At 44.7% G+C, this 25,862-nt stretch overlaps 1 protein-coding gene across 3 annotated transcripts in view; it reads right to left on the reverse strand.

The window, feature by feature from the left end:
* Positions 1 to 1,126: 1,126 nt before the first annotated feature.
* The window catches only part of GNPAT (glyceronephosphate O-acyltransferase), a 33,607-nt gene continuing 8,871 nt past the window's right edge, over positions 1,127 to 25,862 (reverse strand). The window contains exons 3-16 of one of the 3 annotated variants that reach the window (XM_021696121.1): positions 19,103 to 19,279; positions 16,821 to 16,950; positions 14,135 to 14,262; positions 13,734 to 13,809; positions 13,112 to 13,263; positions 12,869 to 12,999; positions 10,964 to 11,187; positions 7,517 to 7,759; positions 6,068 to 6,147; positions 5,070 to 5,210; positions 3,875 to 3,974; positions 3,699 to 3,792; positions 2,705 to 2,766; positions 1,127 to 1,409 (exon numbers count right to left, since the gene is read on the reverse strand). In XM_021696121.1, the coding sequence (XP_021551796.1) occupies positions 1,366 to 1,409; positions 2,705 to 2,766; positions 3,699 to 3,792; positions 3,875 to 3,974; positions 5,070 to 5,210; positions 6,068 to 6,147; positions 7,517 to 7,759; positions 10,964 to 11,187; positions 12,869 to 12,999; positions 13,112 to 13,263; positions 13,734 to 13,809; positions 14,135 to 14,262; positions 16,821 to 16,950; positions 19,103 to 19,279 (1,782 nt within the window). In that variant the 3' untranslated portion in view covers positions 1,127 to 1,365. The remainder of the gene's footprint in view (positions 1,410 to 2,704; positions 2,767 to 3,698; positions 3,793 to 3,874; positions 3,975 to 5,069; positions 5,211 to 6,067; positions 6,148 to 7,516; positions 7,760 to 10,963; positions 11,188 to 12,868; positions 13,000 to 13,111; positions 13,264 to 13,733; positions 13,810 to 14,134; positions 14,263 to 16,820; positions 16,951 to 19,102; positions 19,280 to 25,862) is intronic. The other 2 variants (XM_021696122.1, XM_021696123.2) reach the window with 2 other exon arrangements.

Here is a 25,862-nt window from a genome sequence, read left to right on the forward strand (position 1 = left end):
TTTTAATTTCATTGCCATGACTCTTGCTTCAGCCATGCTGGTCTTTCAGGTACTCCAGAACCAGCCCCAGGACATTGTGATCTCTATTCTCTCTGCACACCTTGCCCCCTGACCCCTACTCTCACGCTTGGAGGGCTGGCACCTACTCATCTTAATGCTCGACTTACGTATCACTTCCAGAGGTGGCTGTCACAATTTTTGGTGTTCACCCATCTTATTTCAAACTTTTCTTCGGAAAAATTTTTAAGGTTTATTTGCATTTTTTAAAAGATTATTTATTTGAGAGAGTGAGCAAGCACAAGCAGGGCGGAAGGGCAGAGGAGAAGGACAAGCAGAATCCCTGTTGAGTGGGGAGCCCAACGCAGGACTCGATCCCAGGACCCTGGGATCATGACCTGAGCCGAAGGCAGACGCTTAACTGACTGAGCCACCCAGGTGCCCCGACAGTTTATCTAAAGTAATCTCTACACCCTACGTGGGGCTTGAACTCAAGACAGTGGGATCAAGAGTCACACGCTCTACTGAGCCAGCCAGACGCCCCCTCTTCTCCCGAATTCTCAGGCCCATTTTTTTTCCTTAAGCCTATCACTTCTCTTTGTTGCATGTACTTTCTCTAAAGCACTTGTAGTGATCAGGCCCTTGGGTGGCAAACTTTTACATAAGCTAGCTAAGTTATTACACAACTCTGCCAAACTTTTACTTGTTTGAGGCCACCGGATGGAAGGACAGCCACGAGAAACGGAGGTGTGTGCTCATGGCGGGCTGCTTCTGACAGCCACGCCTTCAGTGTCCACGTCCCACTCACTCACGAATCGGCATAAAAGTTTAATACATGTGATAGTCAGTTGAAAAGTGTTAGTGAAGTAGGACTGGGCTGGGGCACCTGGGTAGCTCAGTCGTTAAGCGTCTGCCTTCGGCTCAGGTCATGGTCCCAGGGTCCTGGGGTCGAGCCCCACATTGGGCGCCCTGCTCCGCGGGGATCCTGCTTCTCCCTCTCCCACTCCCCCTGCTTGTGTTCCCTCTCTCGCTGTCTCTCTCTGTCAGATAAATAAATAAAATCTTGAAAAAAAAAAAAAGAAAGAAAGAAATAGGACTGGGCTTTGTTTTTCCAAACATGTTTCCAAAAGACCGTTTTATTTTAACACACACACAGTTGGACACGAAAGCCTTTGTAACTGTTGTGGTGGAGAGGGTTACGCTGACTACGTACACTGGTCACCTCCTCCTCTCTGCCGAGCCCACGGCTCTCCTGTCGTACGAAGCATGAGCAGGTGGCTCTCTTCCTTCATGGCCCTGTTTGTTGGAGTAAGAGTTCTTGGATGACAGCAATTATGTGACCAAATTTCCTGTAACTGTTCGGCAATATTAAAGTTTTGCAGTTGCTGGCTTTCCTACTGGTGTCTTACAACCTAAGAAAAAAAAAGCCCATGAAATGACCTTGAGTCATCTCCTCATGCAGTTGTTTAAGCCTTGTGTGGTTTCACAGGCTGACAGAGCACTGATGGAGATACCTGCCCCTCTGCAGGGGAAGCAGCAGCGGCCCCCACCCCCTGCACCCCTTACAGCCCAGGGCAGAGCCAGGATCAGAACCCAGTCTGCTGTCGGGACTTCCGGTCCAGTATGTTCTAGTACGTTCACACCCATGTTATATTGGCCACCCGCAAACTGATTAAGAAAGCAATTCCACCATCCTCACAGAACGAGGGCTTTAGGGGTTGTTTCAACTATATGCCCCTCTTACCAAACTCAAAATCGAGTTTCAACGGTACATATTCTGAGATTTCAGACAGAAGACTGGGATTTCAACCCTCCTATTTTCTTCAACAAGAAACTAGTATTCCACCTTCCCTACGGAGGTTAACCATTCCTTTGCCTTCTACCCTTTCTCTTCAACCATTCTCCTTTACCATATGGTTTCCCCTCATCCCACCAGATACCTACCTGAAGCTCTTCCATGCAGGTTTGACAAATGTGCTGAATTAGGGTTAGGTACAAGAATACTACTTGCAAGAATATCCACTCAACAATGCAGTGCTTGTTCAATATCATCAGCAGATAACTTTTTTTTTCCAAACACTGACCCCCTCCCCTTCTAAAACTACCCCATCATTCCTAAGAGAAATATTTGCTACTTCCTCTGCCCTCTTAGATCTCTTTCCCTATATCCACACTCTTGACTCTCTCTTCATACTGCAAACAAATGACCTGCCTTTCTGGGCTGGACTATCTGTTGATAAGCTGATGGCGTCTGGAGAAGAGTAAGGGTTGGATTATTCTCCCAAGGAATGCTATTACCCCCAATTCTGAGTTCAGAAAGTATATGCTGTGAGCACTGATCCCAACCCTTTGCCAGGGATCCAACAGTAGAGAGGAAGAGAATAAATCCGAGGACTCAGATAAGAGGTATTTTCTCCATGTCCACCAAGAATGAATGTGAAGGGTCCAGATCTCAGACCCTAATTAGTTAGCTAGACGCTGGTAATTATCTTGTAGAAGACCGACCATGTTCTGCTTGTTGTGTTTTCTCTGCACTTTCTCCTTACTTTCCTTGAGAAAAACCTAGATATATAAATAGTTCTGTTTATATTAAAACTCTGTTGTTTATTTTGATAAAGTATTTGGTGCCATAGTATACTTTCTTGTTTTACTGTATGGTGATAAATACAATGTAAAAACCCATCACATGTCACTAAACTGTACTTACCAAGCATTTTTTCTAATTTTGTCATGGCAGGTTCATTCACATTAAATGCACTGTCACTATTTCTAGGAAAAAAAGCAAAAAGTTCTTATTACATAAACTTGGGTAGGGGAAGTCAATGTTCATTATTTATACAGTAAGACTACTTTTCTTTTCTTTTTTTAAAAGATTTTATTTATTTGACACAAAGAGGGAGACAGAGCGAGAGAGAGCACAAGCAGGGGGAGTGGCAGAGGCAGGAGAAGCAGGCTCCCCACTGAGCAGGGAGCCCGATGCGGGACTTGATCCCAGGACTCTGGTATCATGACCTGAGCTGAAGGCAGACGCTTCACTGACGGAGCCACCCAGGCGTCCCAAGACTACTTTTCTTTTCAAGTTTGTTTGTTTGTTTGTTTATTTATTTGCAATCTCGAGTTGCAGGTTCTACCAACTGAGCCAGCCAGGTGCTCCAAGACTACTTCTCGATAGTGTTCGTCAAGGCCAAGTCTTTAAGTAGTTGACAAGCCCATTGCTCCTGCCCTACTTGCTGGCTTCATGCTTCATCCTTCTGATGACATGAGAGACATACTACAAGACTCTCCCCATGAAGCCTGGTCACTCTTACATTCATTCATTCAGAAGAGGAAACAGCTATCTGCACATACACATATGTGTGTCTTTATGTATCATACACGTATGTTTGTGTGTATATATAAGTGTACACACACACACACACACACACACTCTATTACACTCCCCCAAAATCTTTCTTATAATTCACCTATACATTTCAATATTAGGTCAAGGCCAAAATGCTAGCCTAAAATTCTTTCTTTCTTTGCTTCAATACCATTTTCATTCGTAACTACATAAAATTTGCACAGTAACTCCTGCTGACATAACTCATCAGGAGATGGATGAATGAAGCACGATATCCTGTTTCAGGGACTTTGTCTGCATTCGGTGCTCAGCGACCCTTAGCGGTCACTGCCCTTCCAGCCCCGTGCACAGTACTTACACTTTCTTCTTCTCTACCACACCTAGCCTCACAAAAGCTGCTAAGGCATTTTTCTGTATGTCGCAAGACAAGACATCGTAACACTGCGAGGTACCTACGACACAGGGAGAAAGAGTCAGAGGACTCCTTTTTGTTCCCAACTACAAAAAGTCACCACACGCAGAGGTATGACTAACCTTGATCAAGAAGCTGACTGGTGAATTTTCGAACTCCAGCCAAGTACTGTTTCTCAGTGAAGTAGTCTTCTTCTTCATTCAAGAGGTATTTGCAAATTATCTGATTTTAACAGAAAGGGTGAGGGGAACAGAAAGAGAAAAAGGCAGCCAAATACACTGCAGCAGCGACTGATGTGACCTGGCCCCCCCGACAGAAAGCTACAGGATGTCAGAGCAGAATAAAGACTCTCCAAGGTTTGTACAGAAAAGCTACAGAATTCTTAGGAGGTCCCTCTGGACCTTGTATCACTGCTTATAATCAGAAAAAAACAGTCTGAAGTAGTATCGACATTTATTAAAATACATTTTCTCACTTGAACGGGTTGCAAGTTGAGTGAATTACCATCAGCTTAACAGATCTTACGCTGCTTAGGAAGAGAGGGGCCAGATTTTGTGTAACTGCTTTCTCCCTAAAAACACCTAAGAGTTTGTTAGGCCCCCGGATGCTTGATGACTTGTACCACAGAAAGGTGCTTATGGGCAGAAGGAGCATTTCTCAGATACCCACTCAGTGCTGGACTTGGCACAGGGGCTCTGTCATCGGTCAGAGCACCCCCTGCCAGGACGTCAGTCCCGGGGGGCCGCTAACCCACGCTCAGAGCCAGAGCCCGAGTCCTCTTCTGGCAAATATGTATGGCCCCTCTGAGGGGTTCCACTGCAGACTCCCCTGTCCCTTTGAATCCTGGCACCATTCCTGCTGGGCATCTTTACTGTCCCCTCTGTTTAACCACTTCTTAGAGCTCTGACAAACTTGGATACTTGCACTTGAACCTTTTCTTCCCCTTCCATTAGCCCTTAGTGATACATATCAGTGACATGACATATCATTCCAATCTTGCATTCACCGAGTGCCCGCAATGTATCAAACGCCGAGCTATGAGAAGAGCCGTAAGGTACAGCATGACGGCGCTCCGGTCTAAGTGTGGTTCTGGGCATCCTGAAGCTGTTACCCTCTCGGGTCTGTAAGGGACCCCTCTAGGGGAGCAAGGTCTCCACCTGAGAGGTGAATCTTTCATCCTATTGAGCAATCTCTCTAGTTGCACCATTCACCTGGGGAAGACACTTGCCCTTCGGACCAGAAGCAAGCACAGGGTGGGAGGTCTTAGTTATACTGGATACGGGAGGATGAAGGAGAACTTGCAAAAGAGTTACATACCTGATAACATTCCACAAAAGGTTTAAAGAGACCTATTAAAAATTCTACCACGGTATTTCCTTTCTCCGTAACTAGGATATCCCTTGTCGTCACTTGTATTGTCTCATTTTTACAAAGCAGGTAACAGCCTTCTTCAAAGTCCTGGGAAGGGAGGGGAGAAGACAGGGAGCATCCACTAATTTAGGTTAATGGGTACGCTGCTGGTCTCAGTAAACGCAGCCATGTGCCCTCAGAACGAGAGAACACCAGCTAATTCCACAATCCTTCCAGAAGGTTCTGGTTGTTAGCAGCCAGAGAAGCACGTGTTCCAATCCTCAAAATGTTGAACCCCAAACACAGCAAACACACAAAAGACTCATGAGCCTTAGAAATCATGACCCGGGTGGCGGATTTTCTCACTTTGCACAGCCACATTCCTTAAATTTAAATAGGAAGTGCATCTAGCAGGTCCTAAAAATATGTGGAATTATGCTTATGCTCAGAAAACTGCTGACCTCATTCTCAACGGAGTAAAACCTGGGCTCCTTGGCACAGCGTACAGAAAGCTGACCACCTTCTGTCTATCCTGGTACACCCCCCGCCCCAGCTAACCGGCGGTCCAGCTCTGGGGGCTCTATCCCTCACAAACTGTCTATGCCATCAGGCAAGACCATTGCTCTCTAATCTCAAAGCAAACGGTCTGACACATTCCAACAAGTTGTTAACAAGAAAATGTGTACCGGTTGGTAAATTTTTAACAAAACAGTGTTGATTTATTTACAATGGCTGCACTCAAGGTTTAAAGAATGACTCTCTTCTTGCCAAATAATCCCTACCTTATTGATTAAACTTGACCAAGAATCAAAATAGAGCTCATAGAACTGTGAGTGTCCAAGAGTCTCATTATTTCTGCTGCGTGTAGCCTTGGAGAAAGGGAAGTCACAGGCGTGAATCCAAGCCTACCACATCCAGAACTCACACTGTGAACACACTTGTGCTCTTTGGCTGTAAAGATTTACCTTTAGTGCGTTTCCCGGAAGGAAGATGAACTCATCTGAAAAAACACTGAGCAGGAAGTGAAAGCAACTGTAGACATCCTCTGGAAATAAATTAATTACATCCAATTACAATGCTGGTTTTTAAACTTTCAGGAAGTACCAAGAAGTCCACGACTCTCCAAAATGCACTTAACTCCAAAGGCATGTTATTCAATGCCAGGACAAGAATTCAGGCCCCCAAAGGAAGCTATTTGGCATTCCAAATTTTATAGTTTAGCAGTGCCAACAGTTGAATCTGAATCACAAGCAGGCCTCTACCCAGTCAGTGTGCTGATGAGCGAGAGGCTACATTTCTTAAAAGCTAGGGTGCTTCATGTTCCCCTGCCCAGGGCTCCCTAGTAGAGAAGGAATGAATTACTTCAATCCCTTCTCTAGTCCTACTTCCTGTTGTCTTTACCGTATCTTTAGCACTACGATACACCAGCACACAACAGAAAATACTGTCTCATTCTCCAGACACATAGGTCTCCCTTGCCCGTTAACTATAGAGGTTTCTTCATTTTTCTGACACATGCTATGAACTTTCTCATTAGAAGATACACAGATGTGAGGACATGAAGTGTTGCCTCCAATTTCAGGGCGGTCCCAATACTCTAGAAGACCACGCACGTACCCCTTAGTTGTGAATGAACTCTGATGTAAGAAACCTCAGAACTAAGACCAAGATTTGAGTGTTCGGTGTCTTGAACTAAACTGACTTCTCCAGGCCCGTTTCCTCATTCACAAATGAGGGCATGGACACAGGCGTAAGGTTCCTTCCAAGGCTAAAGGTCTAAGTCTGACTTTTCCTTAGAATTGCCTATGGAGCTTTGAAAAACAAAAACAAGAGCATCAGTGTCCGGCCCACACTCCGGACCAGTTGAATCAGCACCTTTGGGGGTGGGGGTCACTCTCCAGTAACTCCAGCAGAGCCCGGGTAGAACACCCCTGACCTTGACAGGTTCCTGGGAACAAAATGGTGTTGTTCATTGTTCCGCTCCTCACTGCCACTAGAACACGACTGACTGTGGATCTAGAAGGCACTCCTGCTCTGCTGGACTGTTTACCCACCCCGCCTGGTGCTGTCAGACGAGGGAGAAAGGGCCTCAGGCCAGGAGATGGAGAGCTGTGCTCTAGGCCCAGACCCCTGCTTAGGGAATTACGTAACTTGCCAGGCCTTACTTCCCTTATTTATAAAAGGAGAGGTTTAGGGTAATTTCTTAGGTCCCTTTCCATTCCCAAATTTGAAGCAGAAGGCCATGTATTGGGGGCACCAACCTAACTTCTTCAGAGTGTACAGGCCCCCTTCTTGGCTGCTGTCTGGGGTGCACACATGTGGCTGAGCATTATACGGCTTCAAGTGTTGCTCCCTCTACGGAACTGAATGTCCGGGTCTCTTTCAAAGTTCAAGACCACCTTCCCGAAAGTTACCTTTCCGGAACCCGGGGGTCATCTGTAGTGCCATAGCTACCAAGGAAGGGCGGACGAAAATGTTGAGCAACTGGTTCTTATAAGCCGAGCACATGAGGAGGGTGATATGCTGGAAAATAAGTCCATTGACCACTTCAGAGTCTCCGGAGTCCATATTTAGAACCACCTGGTCTTTGACGAGGCTGGCGATGTTGGAATGCAGGAGAATGTTGGACTGGATAACTTCTTCAGCAGGTTCATTATCTACACACAGAGACAACTCACTCAGCGGGCAGCACAGAAATGGTCCGGGTCTCCACTGGGTGTCCTAGGCCTGGTGCCCAGCAATGCTAGTGACTGGGCAGACTCACTTTCAAGTGCCAGGTTCTAGCTCTGGGCTCTACCAACTGAAGGAATGATACCCTATGCGAAAGATACATCTTGTTCTGGGTTTTGTTTGTTTGTTTCTTTTTAGGTAATCTCCGTGCCCAATGTGGGGCTCAAACTGATGACCCTGAGATCTAGAGTCACAGGCTCTTCCAACTGAGCCTGCCAGGCGTCCCTGTGAAAGACACTTTTATAAAGTACTATAAACTCTCTCTTTAAAGACATTTAATACACTTTTTTATCTACCCCCAATTTGTCAGCCATTCTGAAATACATATCAGATCCTGCTCTGGAAACCAACACTTCCTCAGGAACCAAGTGTATCCGAAGAATTGTCAGAGCAAGTTGCAGGACAAGAAAATCATATCCATGTGAATTTAACAATATAAGACAAGAAGGCTCATGGTTAACACATGCTTCATTCACTTACACACACACACACTCTCCTTGCTTAGCACAATTAATTCCAAGACTGCAAGAATACTGCTTTGCAACTTTGCTGGTGAACCAAAGGGCAACTCAAGAGGCGCTCCCCTAGCACCAGGCTTCCCTGAGCACAGAGGGATGCTGAGGAGATTTTCTGGTTTTCCCACATCAGAGAAAACTAAACGATTGGGCCCAGGATCCTGGAAACTCACTGCACTGACACTACACTGGCCTGGAGATAGCCAAGGAGTTACTACTACAGAAGCATAATGCAGAGATGGTGATAGTTACCATTCTTGGGAAGGGAGATCATTTTACTGTTTCCCTGGGCCAAAGAGCTAGCTGCCGGGCTACGTAACCAGGCGTGCCGCTCCAGCTGGGCAACAAGGTCTGCTGACGCTTCAGGGAGGGGGCGACTGAGGGGTGTGGTTTTCCTTCTGGACTCCATCACATCCTCCCGGACTCACACGCCTTGTGTCAGCTTGCTCGAGGTAATGATGTAACCTATGATACTGCTATATACATAACAGATCATGCTATTGCATGATGATACAGGTCTCATAAAGAGCTCTAGCTATGAGAATGCTTGGGAGTATGGGATGAGCCAAGTAAAGAAGAAAAAAGGAACTGAAATTAGGAAATGTACTGGATCATCTCCACGATTCTGTTACTTAGATACCAACATGATAATGAGTTATTTTAGTTGCTGAACAGGGACTCTTAGCCGTGGACTGGCCACCTATTTATCCCACCTCGAAAAAGTAAACCGCTTGGAAAGAGATGCCTGTGTTCTCACATGCTCTTGGGGGCCAACAGGAGTTAGCACTTTACCTATTCTTTTCTCAGGGTTTTCCACCTGAATCATCCTCAACATGTCCTTCGCCTCCCACGAGACCGTGAAAATACCGGGACACGTGTCTGAGTCATCTTCATTTCCCTCTTGATGACCACTGTCCTATTCGATGGCCCCTTCTGCTAGCGGTTCTGCCTAAACGCCTCGTAGCTCCTCCCCGGCTCTGTCACGGCCTTGGTGGAGACTCCTGCCCTTCTCACTGAGGCCCAAGCAGCCTTCCGGCACGTCTCCCTGCCTCTGGTCTTCCCCTCCACCCCCTGACAGTGGCCCACCTTTAAGACTGACATGGGCTGTTTTCTACAGCTGTTTTCAATCATGCTCCCCTGCTTAAAATCTGCTCCTCCATTAGCAATCCCTCGCCCACTCATCTTCCTGAACAGCTCTTAGTTTTCCATCAAGATGGAACCTGACATCAAAAGTCCTTCCCAGAGCAGGGGCCCTTCTCTACACAGAACTCTCAGCAACCCTCTGCAGTCTGTCCATAGCTCTTTTTTTTTTTTTTTTAAATGATTGTATTTATTTATTTGAGAGAGAGTGGGGGTGGGGGGGGCGCCTAGGTGGCTCAGTCGGTTAAGCGTCTGCCTTCGGCTCAGGTCATGATCTCAGGGTTCTGGGATTAAGCCCCATGTCGGGCTCCCCGCTGATCATGACCTGAGCTGAAGGCAGACACTTAACCGACAACCAAATGAGCCACCCAGGCGCCCCTGTCCATAGCTCTCTGTGTTTACTTCACTGGACATCCCCCCTCCCACAAGCCAGGAGAACCTCCAGCACAGGGGCTGCAGCCTGTTCATCTCTGCATCCCTGGCAGTTACCAGCATCGACTAGACTCAGGAGGTTTAATGAGTGAACAGCAGGTAGCTGGGTATAAATGGATTCCATTTCCAACGGTGGTCTCTGCAATTTTAACTCAAAGACATTGAAAACGACTAAAGCTAACACTTGTCATATAACATCCCAAACTCCCAGCATAGTATTTACAACTCTAATGAGGTTTTTACAAAGTTGTTATTTTTAGAGAATCGTATAAAATTCTACAAGACCAGCCCTTTAGTCCTTACGATGCAGTGAGGCAAATGGATTGCGAATATAAGGTCATTTATTTATTTTTTTTTAAAGATTTTATTTATTTATTTGAGAGAGAGAGAGAGACACAGCGAGAGAGGTAACACAAGCAGGGGGAGCGGGAGAGGGAGGAGACTCCCCACTGAGCAGGGAGCCCGATGCGGGGCTCGATCCCAGGACCCTGGGATCATGACCTGAGCCGAAGGCAGATGATTAATGACTGAGCCACCCAGGCACCCCTATAAGGTGTACTTATAAAAGTACACCCCTATAAAAGGAGGTGGGTGTACTACCCTGATCATGGTGAGCACTGAGGCATGTACGGAACTGTCGAATTAACGCTGCACACCAGAAACAAATAGAACATGCTATGCCAACTGTATTTCGATAAAAAATTTTTTGAAAAAATGAAACCAAAGAGGTGGTATGGAGGAAGGAGTACGTGGAGGACAAGAATATTCATTTACTCTCCACTCCGCTGGATGCCAAGGAGACCGTGTTCTCATTCTCCAGATACTCAGAGTCTCACAAGAAGAAGCGATGCGTAAACAACTATTCTCGAGTAATCACCATGCTGTACAATGTCCCAGAGTGACAGAAACAAATAAAGTTTTCTTTCTCTCTGAGCAAAGCTTTGCTCCGTGTCCTGCATAGGGTTTTTCATGCTTAGGCTAGAATTCTTCCAGAGTAAGAAATAAAAAGCAAGCACTCTCATCATGTACGTCCCACATACGTACCGGGCCAAGTGAGAAAGCCCCCGAAGGCCTGGGTTAAGCCTTTGAGCCATAAAGTCTTCTCCACCAGAGCATCGAAGTCCATGGATGGCCGGTTCTGAAGCAGAACAGCAACCGTTAGGGCCCAGGGGCTCAGAACCAGGTTTTGAATCTGCAGAAGCTGCATTTTGTAGGCAACTTCAGTGACAAAGGCATGCATGTCCTCTGACTGTTTCTGAGGAATATACCTACAAGGAAGAACAGAGAAGAACAAATTACAGCTCTGCTACCTACACTAATGTGAATGGAGGGGTGGGGGGTGGGAGAAGACAGACCCTTGAGAAGGCTTCTCGTACTTTCTGCCAACCGAATTCTCTCAGGTCACAGTGCAAGAATATACCTTTACTTTACTATAGCGTAGCCTGTCCAAGGGGACAGAGTCCTATTCTTCCTGGTTCCAGGCAAAAAAATCTTCTGCTGCTTTATAAATAGATCTATCACTTCCTCTGTGAAAACAGAGGCCTCCCCCAGTAGACAGAACTGCTCGGTCCTCTCAGAATCCACTGTGCTTTGAACACCTGTCTCCCAGAACATGCGTACCAGGTCACATGGTGACCGCTCATGTATGCGCTGGACAGGCTTTCCAGTTTGCCTGGCGGCTACACTGCCCTTCTGAGAAGCTCAAGGTCACCTGCCAAGTACTGCCACGATCCTCATGTGACAGACTCTTCAGGCATGGATCAGCAAACTGGGAGTCAGATGGTGTCAGGAGGCTGTACGGAGCAGGATGACGGAGGGACATGCACAGGACCCAAAGCAGCCACAAGGTAAGGTGGCTTCACGTGAAAGCTAGGGCCGATGAGAGAACAACTGGCCAACCCGATCTGAGATCTAGAGAGGGAAAGCCTGTGGCAGCAAAAAGCTAACGTCTGCTTGAGAGCTAATGAAGCTGCTAGTGACGCACACAGGCAGCCGTGGGCCCACTGGCGCAATAAATTATGGATGATGTTGTAATCACGGGAAGCCTGGCTGAGCAGATGGTTTGTCTCCCTTACTTCCCTAGGTGTATTTCTCCAAATTAAGAAAACCCAAGTGTGTATCTATACCTGCATCCTGAAAGAATCTAATACATTTCTGTGCCCATAAAACTACAACCTTCTGGGGGTGCCTGGGTGGCCCAGCGGGTTAAGCATCTGACTCTTGGTTTCGGCTCAGGTCATGGTCTCAGGGTCGTGGGATGGAGCCCCGAGTCGGGCTCTGTGCTCAGCACAGAGTCTGCTTGTCCCTCTTCCTTTCCTGCCCTCCCCCACCCTCCCACTTTCTCTCTTTCTCAAATAAATAAATAAATAAATAAACTCTTAAAAAACAAAACAAAACAAAACTGCCCTGAGGATAGGGACTCACTCCCATTCATTGTTATCATATAATCCCTTCTAGGATCAAAATAATACTTAGCACACATTGGCTGCCCTACCAATAGTGCTCAGCAACTCTCCCCCACACAGAGTGGGTAGGGTACTAGGCGGTGGAGTATAGTACGGGTAGTAGAGTACTGGTTCCCCCGAGAAGAATGAGCAGCACTGTCTGACTTTGTGTATTTGACATATATACCCTGCAGCTAACCGTTTTCTTTGGCAAACATAATTCTTCTCTTAAAATTTTTTTTTTTTTTAAACTTTTAAGTAAACTCCACACCCAGCGTGGGGCTCAAACTCATAATCCTGAGATCAAGAGTTGAATGCTACATCGACTGAGCCAGCCAGGTGCCCTGCAAACGTCATTCTTTAACCGAAGCTTTCTGCTTCCCCTGATACGTGGTCTCAGATAACCAAATTTCAGTCCTAGAAGGGGTCAACTCAAGAATCACAACCACACCTCCAGATTTTGATCCTTATTTCTATGTCAGTTATGAAAACACAGGCCTTGCACCTTGGAACCAAGTTATATGGGCTCCGACTCATCCTCCCAGCCGCCAGGGATCGAAGTGACACAGGGTCTCCAAAGTATACATGGATAGTTCCAAAATTTTCAGAGAGAACCTTCCTGGCTTTCAACAATCCCTAATAACAGAGGAAATGAAACAAAGAAGAGTTAAGTTCAGAAAGGAGTTGGTGTATAAACCAGCATTTTCTCTAAATTCAAGTAAAATCAAGTTGGTTATCCTTTACGTACAGTTGTAGACTCTTTCGGCTTAGGAACCCCTAGAAGCTCATACACGTAAAGCGTTTCTTCCAATATCTTATCGTAACTGATGCTAATTGGAACAAGGTAGGTATCAAAAACTTCTCTTTTAAAAAATGGTTCCATCACAATATTCAGAAGACCTGTCAACAGAGAGAAATGGTTTTCTGTATGAAGTGACACGTGGAGCTAACAAGGATACATAAACAGGAAGATACTGAAGTGTACATTATATCCTAAGCCCGTAAATATAAACAGTTACAACTTAAAGAAACAGTTACACTTATAAAGAAAAAATATCTTGCAAAAAAAAAAAAAGTGTCAAGCTGTATTTAGCAGCTACGATGACACCACACCTTCTGGGTTTGTATTCTTCTTTCTTTCTTTCTTTTTTTTTTTTTTAAGATTTTATTTATTTATTTGAGAGAGAGAGAGAGAGCACATGAGATAGGGGGAGGGTCAGAGGGAGAAGCAGACTCCCTACTGAGCAGGGAGCCCAATGCGGGACTCGATCCCGGGACTCCAGGATCATGACCTGAGCCGAAGGCAGTCGCTTAACCAACTGAGCCACCCAGGCGCCCTGTATTCTTCTTTCAATCTCTAAAGGACCTACCAAATTTCGGAGTCAATGTCTTGGCAGAGCGACTTCTTGTCCCTTCGAGGAAAAATTCAACAGGAGCATAACCATTCTTTAAAGAGAAAACACAAACAAACAAAACAAAACACAAAACCCATTGCCTACTCTCAAAGTGAGAAATGCTTCTTTTGATTCCTTTCCCCAAGCTGCCCCCGCACCCTGCCCCGGCCTCCTGAGCAAACGCTGCACACAGTGCACCCAGGCGAGAGGGCCGCATGGGGCCAACAGACCGAGGAGGTCATGCGCATTCCTTCACGGGGACAAGAAGCCGAGCGGGCCATTCGGGAGTGAAGAATTTAAGTCCGCTCCTACGGCAAGCTCAAGCCCAAGCGAAAAGGAATACAGCCTGAAAGTACTCAGAAATTCTCTGCCTTTACCCGCAACATGGTTTTTACGTATTCAGAGAACACCGCCCAGTAGAGTTTGTTGCCACCGAAGGTACGCCGCATGAAGAAGGCGCCCGACATCCGCAGCAGCTCCCCAACCATCTTCATTCCCAGGAAGTCTAAACAATAAACAGAGAAGGGGTTCATCTTTATTTGCAGATCTTGAAACTTTCTATAAATACCTAAACTCACATTCTGTGATGAAAGAGTTAACGTATGGAAGCCGCCGCTATGATATCACTAATCGTACTTCCCGAACTGAAAATCCGTAAGAAGAGACATCAGACAGAATTATGGGAGAGAAGGGACAGTGTGGGCAGGCCCACCGGGGGGCTACCACGTGTGTCCCCCACACCCCCATGTTTATAACCACGGCCGGCAAGGTGACAAGCTCAGTAACGTGATCATGCCGAGTTCTTTAGCTAGCACTGCTGCTTGACGACAGACCGGCACGTGGCCTCCATGCTGGCCACCTGGCCAGACCAGCTCTCACCTTTCTTTTTGACCCATGAGGTAAAAATATCAGCCTTCTTTTACTAGCACAGATGAAATAAAGCAAGTCTGGGATGCTTTAGTCTGCCATCAGTTTTAAAACCCTCCTTTTTTCCATTTTCCTTAATTTTCAACGCTCACATGTCTGGACAGATGAAAATGCTTTTAAAGTACTTAAGTCCCTGGCAATTTTTACCTCACTCTTTACTGCATTTATTAACCAAGGTGTATGCCTGAATCCCAACTTTCCTGGCTCCCTCCAAAGGGAGAAGATGAACAATGATTTGTGTTAGCAATCCTGCTTCTAGGAATCAGTCCTCCAGAAATAAAAGCACCAATATGAGAATATATTGTAAAACTGCAACCACAAAACTACCAAATTACGGTGGACCTACCCTGCTGAATATTATAATGTCAGACATGAAGTTGGGCCTTCATCTTACACTGTATCCAAATTAACTTGAAATGGATCAAAGGCCTAAATGTAAGATGTAAAACTATAAAATTCTTAGAAGAAAACATAGAGGTAAAACTTCATGATATTCAATGTGGCAATGATTTCTTGGATAGGACACCGAAAGCAGAGAGAACAAAAGAAACTGACAAAGAAATTGGGCTACATCACAATAACAAGCTTCTGTGCATCAAAGGATCCATTGATAGAGTGCAAAGTCAACTTTGGGAGAAATCTGATGGGAGAACGAAAAAATATTTGCAGATCATGTATCTGATAAGGGGTTATTATCCAGAATATATAAAGAACTCCTACAACTCAAGAACAGCAACAAAAAACAACCCAATTCAAAAATAGGCAAAAGACTGGAATAGATACTCTTCCAAAAAAGATACAGAAATGGCCAACAAGTCCATGAAAAGATGATCAACAATGTTAGTCACCAGGGAAATGCAAATCAAAATCATACTGAGATACCACGTCCTACCCATTAGGATGGCTATTATTAAAAAACAAAAAAGTAAAACAAGAAAACCCCAGGATGCCTGGGTGACTCAGTTGGTTAGGTGTCTGCCTTCGGCTCAGGTCATGATCCCAGGGTCCTGGGATCGAGTCCTGTGTTGGGCTCCTTGCTCAGTGGGGAGCCTGCTTTGCCCTCTGCCTGCCACTCCCCCTGCTTGTGCTCTCTCTCTCTCCCTCTCTGACAAATAAAATCTTAAAAAAAACAAAAACTACAAGAAAATAAATGTTGGATGCAGAGAAACTGGACCCTTGTGTACTGTGCTGATGGGATGTAAAATGGTGCTGCCATTATGGAAGACAATATGGTCTTCAAAAAATTTTTTAAAAATTAGCATATAATCCAGCAATTCTACTTCTGGATATATACCCGGAAGACTCAAGCAGATGTTTGTACACCTATGTTCATAGCAGCATTATTCATAATAGCCAAAAGGTGGAAGCAACCCAAGCGTCCATGGACAGAACTATGGATAAACAACATGTGCTCTATACGTCTAATCAAATAGGATTCGGCCTTTAGGAAGAAAATTCTGAAACATGGTGCAACATGAATGGACCCTGAGGACATGATGCTGAGTGAAAGAAACCAGTCATGAAAGGACAAATCCTGTAGGATTCCACGCATATGAGGTATCTAGAGGAGCCAAATTCCTAGAGACAGAAAGTAGAATGGTGGTGGCCACCAGCCGGCGGGAGACCAGAATGAGGAGTTAGTGTTGAATGGGGACAGAATTTCAGGTCTGCCAAGATGAAAAGTGGGTGGAGTTTTGTGGGTGGAAGGTGGTGAGGGATGCACAACAATGTGAATGTACTTAATACCACTGAACTATGGCCTTAAAGATGGTTACGGTGGTAAATTTTATGTTCTGTGTCTTTTACCATAATTAAAAAATATGTAAAAAAAAAAATTTACTGACCTTAGAGATAACCACTGATAAATTATCAGATAAAAAAAGCAAAGGCCGGTCATACATATGGTGGTATCTCATTTTTCAAACCTAAACCAAAACCCCTACGTGCACACATCCTTGTTTCCATCTGTAGTGAGGCACAGCACAGAGAGACTTAATCCCGACTACCGAAAACCGGGGTCGGGTGGCACAAGAGAGAGGGAGTCTGCATCCTCATCTTCAAGTACCTCAGTCACTGTTAAAATCATTTCAGTGACTATTTTCATTTTTATAATTAAAACAAAAGAAAAATACGTACCCATTCCTGCAGCTATGACTGGTACCGGTAAATCATAGTTGTATAAAAGAAAAGACAACATCAGAAAGTCAATGTAACTTCGATGACTGGGCAGCAGGACAACTGGGTGCTCCTGGATGGCTCGTTGTAGCTTTAAAAGAAATGTTACAGTTTGAATACTTTCTGTTTTCCTATTATTAAAATCACATGTCACATCAGAAAATGGAAGAATGGGTATATGTACAGAGGGAATACTAAGGATAATAATGTCTTCCTGCCTCCCCTACTACACACAGAAAACTTATCTCAGAGTTTTAGTTAAATAACCTCACATAATGCAAGAACATTAAAAATGTAAATTTTATAGATCATAATAATAATAGGGATGATCACCAACATATTAGTTGGGCACCATATTAAGCATTTTATATACTAAGCATTTTACATGCATTGTTTAATACGACATATTTGTAAATAAGGCCTAAGCATTAGGTTCCTCATTTGTGACATGGGTCATGCATCTGATCAACGGCCAAGCTGCAGATGGAACTGAAGTGAGTCTGAATTAAAAAGTCAGCTGTTATCCAATGCGCTAGACGGGCTGTGTGCAGTAAGAGAGAACAAAGTGTCTCTCAGGTAGATTAATACAAACAAATTGGACAAATGAGAGGTATGGTATTTCTCTATTTATACACTGGACTTGCCACCAGGAAGAATGGGTACCCTTAGTTAGAAGGAATTTGAGCTTCCAGATATATTCCATAGGCTATCAGCCTCAAAAATATTCACCCGGATCAATGTGTTGTCTGTTTTTTAAAAATATAAATATAATTCACCAAGGCAAGGTAATGTGTGATCAGTTAAGAAGACATGGCCAGTCAACGTTCTCTGGATGGCTGTATCAAACATTTTTTTTTTTAAGATTTATTTATTTCTTTGAGAGAGTGAGAGAGCGCACGAGCACGTATGGGGGCACGGGCAGAGGGAGAGAATCTCAAGCAGACTCCCTAATGAGCGCGGAGCCTGACGCAGGGCTTAATCTCATGACCCATGAGTTCATGACCCCAGTCGAAACCAAGAGTCGGATGCTCAACTGACTGAGCCACCCAGGCGCCCCCCAAACATTCTTTGAGAGAGAGCCAGAGAGTAACTCAGCAAACTAGAGAATTGTCATTGGAGGAAAACAGAAGAAATACATGAAAGTAAAGTAAATGACTGAATAAAACATTAATAAACATGTAGAAGGCCAATGGAGGTAAGAGCTTCTTAGTAAGAGGAAAAACAATATTAAAAATCCAAAATGAATAAAAATAGGAAAAGCTCTTCCTTCCAGAAGAAAGCAGACTATAACACGCCTGTTAAATCACTCCTGAGTGATGGAATTAGAAAAATCACCATTTGACAATCATTTGAGTAATAACTGGTCCAGGCAAAAATCATCAGTCAATGTGAAAACTTGTGGAGGAGACTATGCTGGGAACCAGGACCCTGAAACATCCTTAGAGTATCTCTCCACACGATACTTATTCTTTACCAAGGGAAACAGGGTGACTTTACAGGGGAGAAAGCCGGCTGATACCAGATGATGAAAGTGAACACCACCAGTAAGGGGACAGACAGCCACCATGAGCTCCTTGCTCTGTTGCACTGAGAAGAATACAATGTTGCCTCCTGCCCAAGCCCTACAACTGTGAGTCTAATCCTGACAAAACATCACTCAAATCCAAATCAAGACATGCTATAAAATGACTGGTCTGTTTTTTTTTTTTTTCAAAATTAGTATGAAACACAAAGACTAAGGAATTGTTCCAAATTAAAAGAGTCTAAAGAGATATGGAAGCTGAATGTAACACATGATGTAGGATTTCTTTTATACCTGGGGTGATCGATGAGATACGAATGAGGTATTACTGTGTATTAGTGTTGTATCAATGTCAATTTGCTTATTTTGATAATTGCACCATAAGGTAATGTCCTTGTTTATGGGAAAAACACAGCAGAGTATTGAGGAGAGGATAAAGGAAATGTTGCAAGGGGACCCAGGTGGATCATATACAGAAATTCTTGGTATTACTTCTGTAGCTTTGCGGACATCTGGCATGAGGTTTGTCTGTAAGTCTCACCTGACTAAGTGAATTAGTCTGAAGTCTGTAGGTCTGAAAGTAAAAAACATCACCCTCCAGAGAAGCAAAGCAGCCTGGACGCCTGCTGACGAGGGCCTGCTCATTTAGTGCAGAGTGAGAGGTCTTGGAGTTGATTAAATCGTAAGGGGTAGAAGAGGTTTTTAAACAAGCAATACTCACTTTCTGAATACCTTCTTCATTTACACACACTTTGGAGAAAATTTGTTTAAATATTTTGCTCAGGGCAAAGGCAAAAAACCGGATGGCTCCCAGACGCAGTTTGTGGCTCATTTCATCCAAAATCTCACAAACTTCCTCTTGGAGGACATCGACGGATTGAAGGGATTCCTTGGAAAGCTAGAAAGAAAGGGGAAACAGGGGTACGACTCTGAAGAAAAGCCAGAACTCTATTCACTCAAACTGCTATGACTAGTTCCAAATGGACCAATATTATATAGCTCAAAAATGCTACATTTCCTTTCTCATTTAAATTGACATAATTTATTTTCCAACATAAATAGATAAATGACCCTACTTAGACAACTTCAATGACTGGAAATTCAAAGAGAAAGAGAATAGGCTCTCTAGGATGGCATCTCACCTTTCCATTTGATTTGTTAATAAGCTTACAGCCAAATTCTCTAAAATAAGCTGTTGCCCAGGAACTAGTGTGCTAGCATAGATATTTGGCAGTTTCTTTCAGCAGATTGCTGCAGCACTTCATCTGCTTCCTCCATGCTACTACAAGGTAATATACAAAGTAAAAATACAAGATTATGTTGAAGTAACCATTCAGACTATATCAGAGATACAGGTTACTGGGACAAAACTCTCCAAAGTATCAAAGTTTAACTAGTGCAGTCAATGACCTCACACCGGAACTCTCTTTATTCCGAAGGCGTACCACATCTCTTTGTAAAGAGAACAAAATGTCAGCTGTGTGCTAGGCCTGGGGATGGGGATGAGTAAGTCAGTGTCTGTCCTCAGGGAATTCTAATTTGACCCCTTAAGCAAGCACGTTGAAAAAGAATGGCATCTATGTGATAAATAATATTTATCCTTCGCAGAGGAGAATGTTTTGCTTTAGGATGAGGCCCAGAAGATGAGAGGGTAGGATGCTGGAGTCCCAACTTCCTAAATTACATGCAGCAGAGAAACAGCTTCTCTTTTTTAAAAATAATTAGGTGAAATTAACATAGCATAAAATTAGCCATTTCAAACTAAACAATTCAGTGGCACTTGGTACCTTCACAAATGGATAATCCTCCTCTCCCTAGCTCCATATTTTATCTTTTGCAGGGAAATAGAGGAATCAGTGGATTGGTGGTAAGGATGGGTTTCAGGACACAAGCCTAGGAAAAGGGAGTACACTTGGAAAACCGTCAAAATAGTTCAGGCCGGAAGAGAAAAGGCCCCCAGAAAGGCAATAACAGGTGCTGAAGGGAAGGGGACGGGGAGTGAGTGCTCAGTTGTTTCGGGCAACAGAATGGATGGTGGGGCCATCCTGGAATTGGGGATAGAAAGCAGGGGTAGAAGGCAGTGTGGTGCAGGGGTTGAGAAGGCAGGTATACTGATTTTGAGGTGTTTGAAGACATATAAAGTAGAGGACCTGCAGGGAGTAGGACAGCTGGAGATAAGAGTCTGAACCCCGATAACCTAGCCAAAGCAAGAGGTCCTGTTTGGGCATCACCAGACTACAGATGAAAATGGAAATGACAGGAGTGGATAAAATGGACCAGGGAGACTGCAGGGATGAAGATAAGAAGGCTGAGGGTTCAACCTTAAGAAACACCAGCAGCGGATGGAAGAACTCGTAAAGAGATTAACATGGAAGATGATAAGAGAACCCTACTGTGTGATGCCATAAATGTCAAGGTAAGAGAGGTCCTGCAGGAGAGAGTGTCCAACAAAAACTGACACAGTCAAGATACAGTGAAGACTAAAAGGACCCCTTGGATTGGGTCACTTGGAGATCCACAGTAACCTTTACTGGATCAAGTGCAGCCACCTGCTGAAAGTAGGAGGTGCACGGGGAAGGACCCACTACACCTTTGAGGAGCTGGGATGAGAAGGGAAAAGAGAAATGGAGCATTAAAAAGAACGAATCCATGACTGAGAGGGCCCCCGCCAGGAAGTGCTGATGCCCAGCTGGGCCCGTGCAGAAGGCTGAAGAGGACAGACAAGCCCCCTGGGGATGTGAAGGAATTGGGCAGATGAAGAACACAGGTGAGCAGGCTGGTCTGTTCAGAAGGAAAGCACAGAAGCAGAGAATGACCTGATCTCTTAGTTTGTGCAATCGGACTTCTTGTTTGCCCAACAGATATGTCTGTCCTTCCAGATCCTTCTTCCTGGAAACCTAAGATAAGATCAGAAGATGAACAATAGCTTTATAACTCCTTGTTCCAGTGTTGTCCCTTTTCAGTCTGTTCTCCACATCACAAACCTGAGTGGTTTCTTTTTTTTTTTTTAAGGTTTTATTTATTTATCTGAGAGAGAGAGAGCATGAGCAGGGGGAGGGGCAGAGAGAGAGGGAGAAGCCTGGATGTGGGGCCTGATCCCAGGACCCCGGGATCCTGACCCGAGCAGATGCTTCACTGACTGCGCCCCCCAGGTGCCCCCGAGCGGTATCTTAAACGCAGAACTAATCTCATCCTTCCTGGGCTGAAGCCTTTCACTGGCTGCTCTGCATGTTCGGTGGGACAAAGGCAGCCTGAGGTGACAGCAGAGCTAGAAGAGACAGGAGCTACCGAGGAGGGCAGCGTAGGAAGGGCAAGCGAGAAGCCCAAGACGGCATCCGGATTTCTGGTCTGAGCAGCAGGCATATGGAGGGGCCGTTCTTAGAGATATGCAGAACTGGGTGTGGGGGTGTGTGCATGGTACAGTGCTGGGGGTGGGGGGGCCAAAGAGCTTGATTCAGACATCCTGAATGTAAGATGCTTTTGGGTTTTCCAAGTAGGTATTCCAGTAGACAAAAATATATGTATGAAACTCAAAAGAGATCTGGGCTGAAGCAATAGATACCAATTTACTACATATTGTTATTTATAACATATTATTTAATAATATAATATAATATAATAGGGAGACATCAGCATAAGGAATCTGGTGATAAATAAAACTGCCTAGTGAGTAGGTAGAATAAGAAGGGATTAGAACAAAATCCTGAGGAATAGCAGCATTTAAAGAGACAGGCAAAGGAAAAGAAGCCCATAAAGACAACTGAGGAATGATCAAAAAGATTTGGTGGTGGTGGTGGAGGGGGGCACCTGGCTGGTTCAGTTGAAGCATGCGACTCTTGATCTCGGGATTGTGGGTTCGAGCCCCACACTGGGTGTAGAGATTACTTAAAAATAAAATCTTAAAAAAAAAAAAAAAAGATTTGGTGGGTAAGGGGGAAAAAATATGGTATCACAGAAAAAAGGGAGGGAGAGTGTGCCAAAGGCTACAAAGGATGTCAACAAGGTTGATTTTAGCCATCAGGAAGGAATCGTTCACAGTCTTGGAAAGAGCAATTACAGCAGGTTAGAAACCAGATCCCAGTGAGCTGTGTATACACGGAGGGTGAGAAAGTACAGCCCCAAGTATGGCAAACACAGCGGCCTTCTTCCAGGAGTAGAGTACAATTAGGAAAGGAAGTGCTGAGTCATAAGGAGAGAAGGAATATGCCCAAACAAGGTTGATTTCAGCTGGAAGAGGACTGAACGAGTTCAGTGATGATGGTAAAGAGCTAATGAAGAGGAAGAATTTGAAGACATTTGAGGGGACAGACAATAAAGCAAAGTCCCTGGGGAGGATGGAGCAGGTGAAGTTCAGAGCAAAGGAGTAGGGGAGGGATTGCACTCCAACAGGAGAAAGAGCTCCCTGTCCCTTTTTAACAGGAGGGAAGAAGAGAATGAGGGTATCAGATGCAGGCAAATTAGTAGCTGGATCATAGAAGTTGGGAGTTGTCACATAATGGTTTACATTGTCTTTGTGAAGTAGGAAGAAATGTCACCTGTTGAGGGTAAGGGACGAAGGTTGGAGGCTCAGAAAGAATAGGGCTGACACTGATACTTCCATTTTGGAGACCGGGAGAGAGTTCCCCAGGGAAATAAGGAATTCTTGGGTAACACAGAGGGCCCAGCTGTGTTGCATAATCCTGAGTTTAGAACAATTCCAATTTACTTACATTAAGTGATTTTTTTTTTTTCTCAGCAGCACAGCCAAGTTTGAGAAACACTGGCTTATATCAGTCATACTTAACCTGGCTGTGTATTAGATTTACTTGGGGAGCTTTTAAAAAAGAAAAAGAAGAAAGAGATGCCTGGGTCCTATTCCAGACCAATTACATCGGAATCTCTGTGGACAGGACAAAAGCATTTCTTTTTCATTCATTCATTCGAGAAGTATTTATTGAATGTGTACTATGTGTTAGGCACTAGGAATACAGCAAAAAAAAGAGATAAAAATATAGAATACAGGAAAAAAAAAGAGAGTCATAAGGGAGATAAAAATTTTTGCCTTCATGGAGTTTACATAGTAGCGGAAAATAAGAGTTAACTTTCTGTAAAGTTCTGCAGGTGATTCTAACAAAGAGCCAGTATTGAGAAACACTGTCTTTAGCTTCTAATTGATGAGGAAACTTTACTTCACTTATGAAATAGGCCCACTCAGAGAGGACTAATAGTTTCCCCAAGACAAATCATGACAGACAGATTAAACCAAAAGGATGAGCATAGGTCTTATGTTCATTCAAATCAGAAGAAAATAGACAGGGGCGCCCGGGTGGCTCAGTGGGTGAAGCGTCTGCCCTAGGATCAGGTCATGATCCCAGGCTCCTGGGATGGAGCCCCGCATCGGGCTCCCTGCTCAGCGAGGAGCCTGCTTCTCCCTCTCCCTCTGCCCCTGCTCGTGTGCGCTCTCTCTCTTGCTCACTCTCTATCTCAAATAAATAAATCTTAAAAAAAAGTCAACGGAGCACGGTCTCTACAGATAAATCTCAAAGCCTGGGAGCACCTGGACAATGTGACAGGGAGGGCCGGCCATAAGGAAGCTGTAATCGTGCCCACTGAATACCTCTATCTGATGTCTTCAAATGACATGTCCAAAACAGACCTTAGCTTTTCTCTCAAGCCCATTCCCTCTCCTAAGTTCCCCATCTCAGTGAATGCTTCTGTCATCCTGTCTCTCTTTTCCTTCCTGTCATTCACCCAACTGATCATAAGTAAGGTCTACTCCACCTCTGAAATTTTTCTTTCTTTTTTGAGAGGGAGTGAGAGAGGAGGAGGGAGGGGCAGAGGGAGAATCTTAAGCTCAGCACGGAGCTCCATGCTCAGCACGGAGCCTGACTCAGGGCTCAATCTCACGATCCTGAGATCATGACCTGAGCCGAAATCTAGACTTGGACACAACCGACTGAGCCACCCAGACACCCCTACCTCTTAAATTTCTTAAATCTGTCCATCTCTGTTTCTACAGTCTAGGCAACTGGGATCCCACAAAAGGATTACTGGAAGAGCATCATTACCAGAATTCCTGTCTCCATTTGTGGCAGAATGGTATTTCTAAAATATTAACTGATCAGGCCACACTCCAACCTAAAACCTTTCAATGGCTTTACACTATATGTAAGCTAAAATCTAATTCCTCAGGATGGTTTATAAGATTTATTTATTATTGGGCGCCTGGGTGGCTCAGTTGGTTAAGCGACTGCCTTCGGCTCAGGTCATGATCCTGGAGTCCCGGGATAGAGTCCCGCATCGGGCTCCCTGCTCAGCGGGGAGTCTGCCTCTCCCTCTGACTCTCCCCCTCTCATGCTCTCTATCACTATCTCTCTCAATAAATAAATAAAAATCTTAAAAAAAAAAAAAGATTTATTTATTATTTATTTTTAGAGAGAGAGAGCAAGCACGAGTAGGGGGAAGGCAGAGGGAGAGAGAGAGCGGAGAAGAGAGAATCTCCAGCAGACTCCCCACTGAGTGGGGAGCCCAACTTGGGGCTTGATCTCAAAACCCTGAGATCATGACCCAAGCTGAAGTCAGATGCTTAACTGACTGAGCCACCCAGGTGCCCCCTCTGACTGGGTTTATAACACCCTTTGTGATGTGGCCCCTGTCTCTAAATTCTTACCATTTTACCCCTCCTTTGCTCTCTTCAGTCTGGTCATACCGAACTGCTTCTAGTACTGTGACTATGCATGTTCTCTAGTTGTTAAAATATACTGGTGGTTCCCAAACTTTGCTATATTTTGGAACCAACTGGGCTGCTGCTGCTTCTTTTTTTTCTTTTTGAGAGAGAGAATGTGAGCGGGGGTGGGGTAGAGGGAGAAAGAATCTCAAGCAGGTGCCACACCCAGCATGGAGCCCAACAACGGGCTCGATCTCACGACGCTGAGATCCTGACCTGAGCCAAAACCAAGAGTTGGATGCTTAACCAAATGAGCCACCCAGGCGCCGCCCCTCATCTGGGCTGCTTTAAAAACTACTCCTAGGATGTCTGGCTCCTTCCCTGACATTCTGATTTAATCCATATGGGGGTGAGATCTATGCACAGGGATTCTTGAAAGTTTCTCCAGCAATTTTAATGTGCAGTGAGATTTAACCATGGGGAAAAAGTTATTTGCTCTGCTAGGAATACTTCTTCACCCACTTCACCTGGAAAACCCCTAACCATCTTTTAGGCATCATTAAAAAAAAAAAAAAAGTCACCTTTCTAATTCCCTACCCCAAATTATTTGCCCTATAATTAGTGCCCCTGTACACTGGGCTCCCACTAGCATGTCTTGTATCTTATTTCATTGTAATTGACTGTACAACTGTCATTGTTCCCTGTCAGACTACAGTTGACCCTTGAACAACGTGGGGGCTGGGTGCCGACCCCCTAGGTGGTTAAAAATCCACGTGTAACTTTTGGCTCCCCAAAACTTGACTAATAGCCTACCGCTGACTGATAGCCTTAGGGA

Source organism: Neomonachus schauinslandi, chromosome 6 (genome assembly GCF_002201575.2).
Source record: "Neomonachus schauinslandi chromosome 6, ASM220157v2, whole genome shotgun sequence".
In the NCBI taxonomy this organism is placed as follows: Eukaryota; Metazoa; Chordata; class Mammalia; order Carnivora; family Phocidae; genus Neomonachus; species Neomonachus schauinslandi.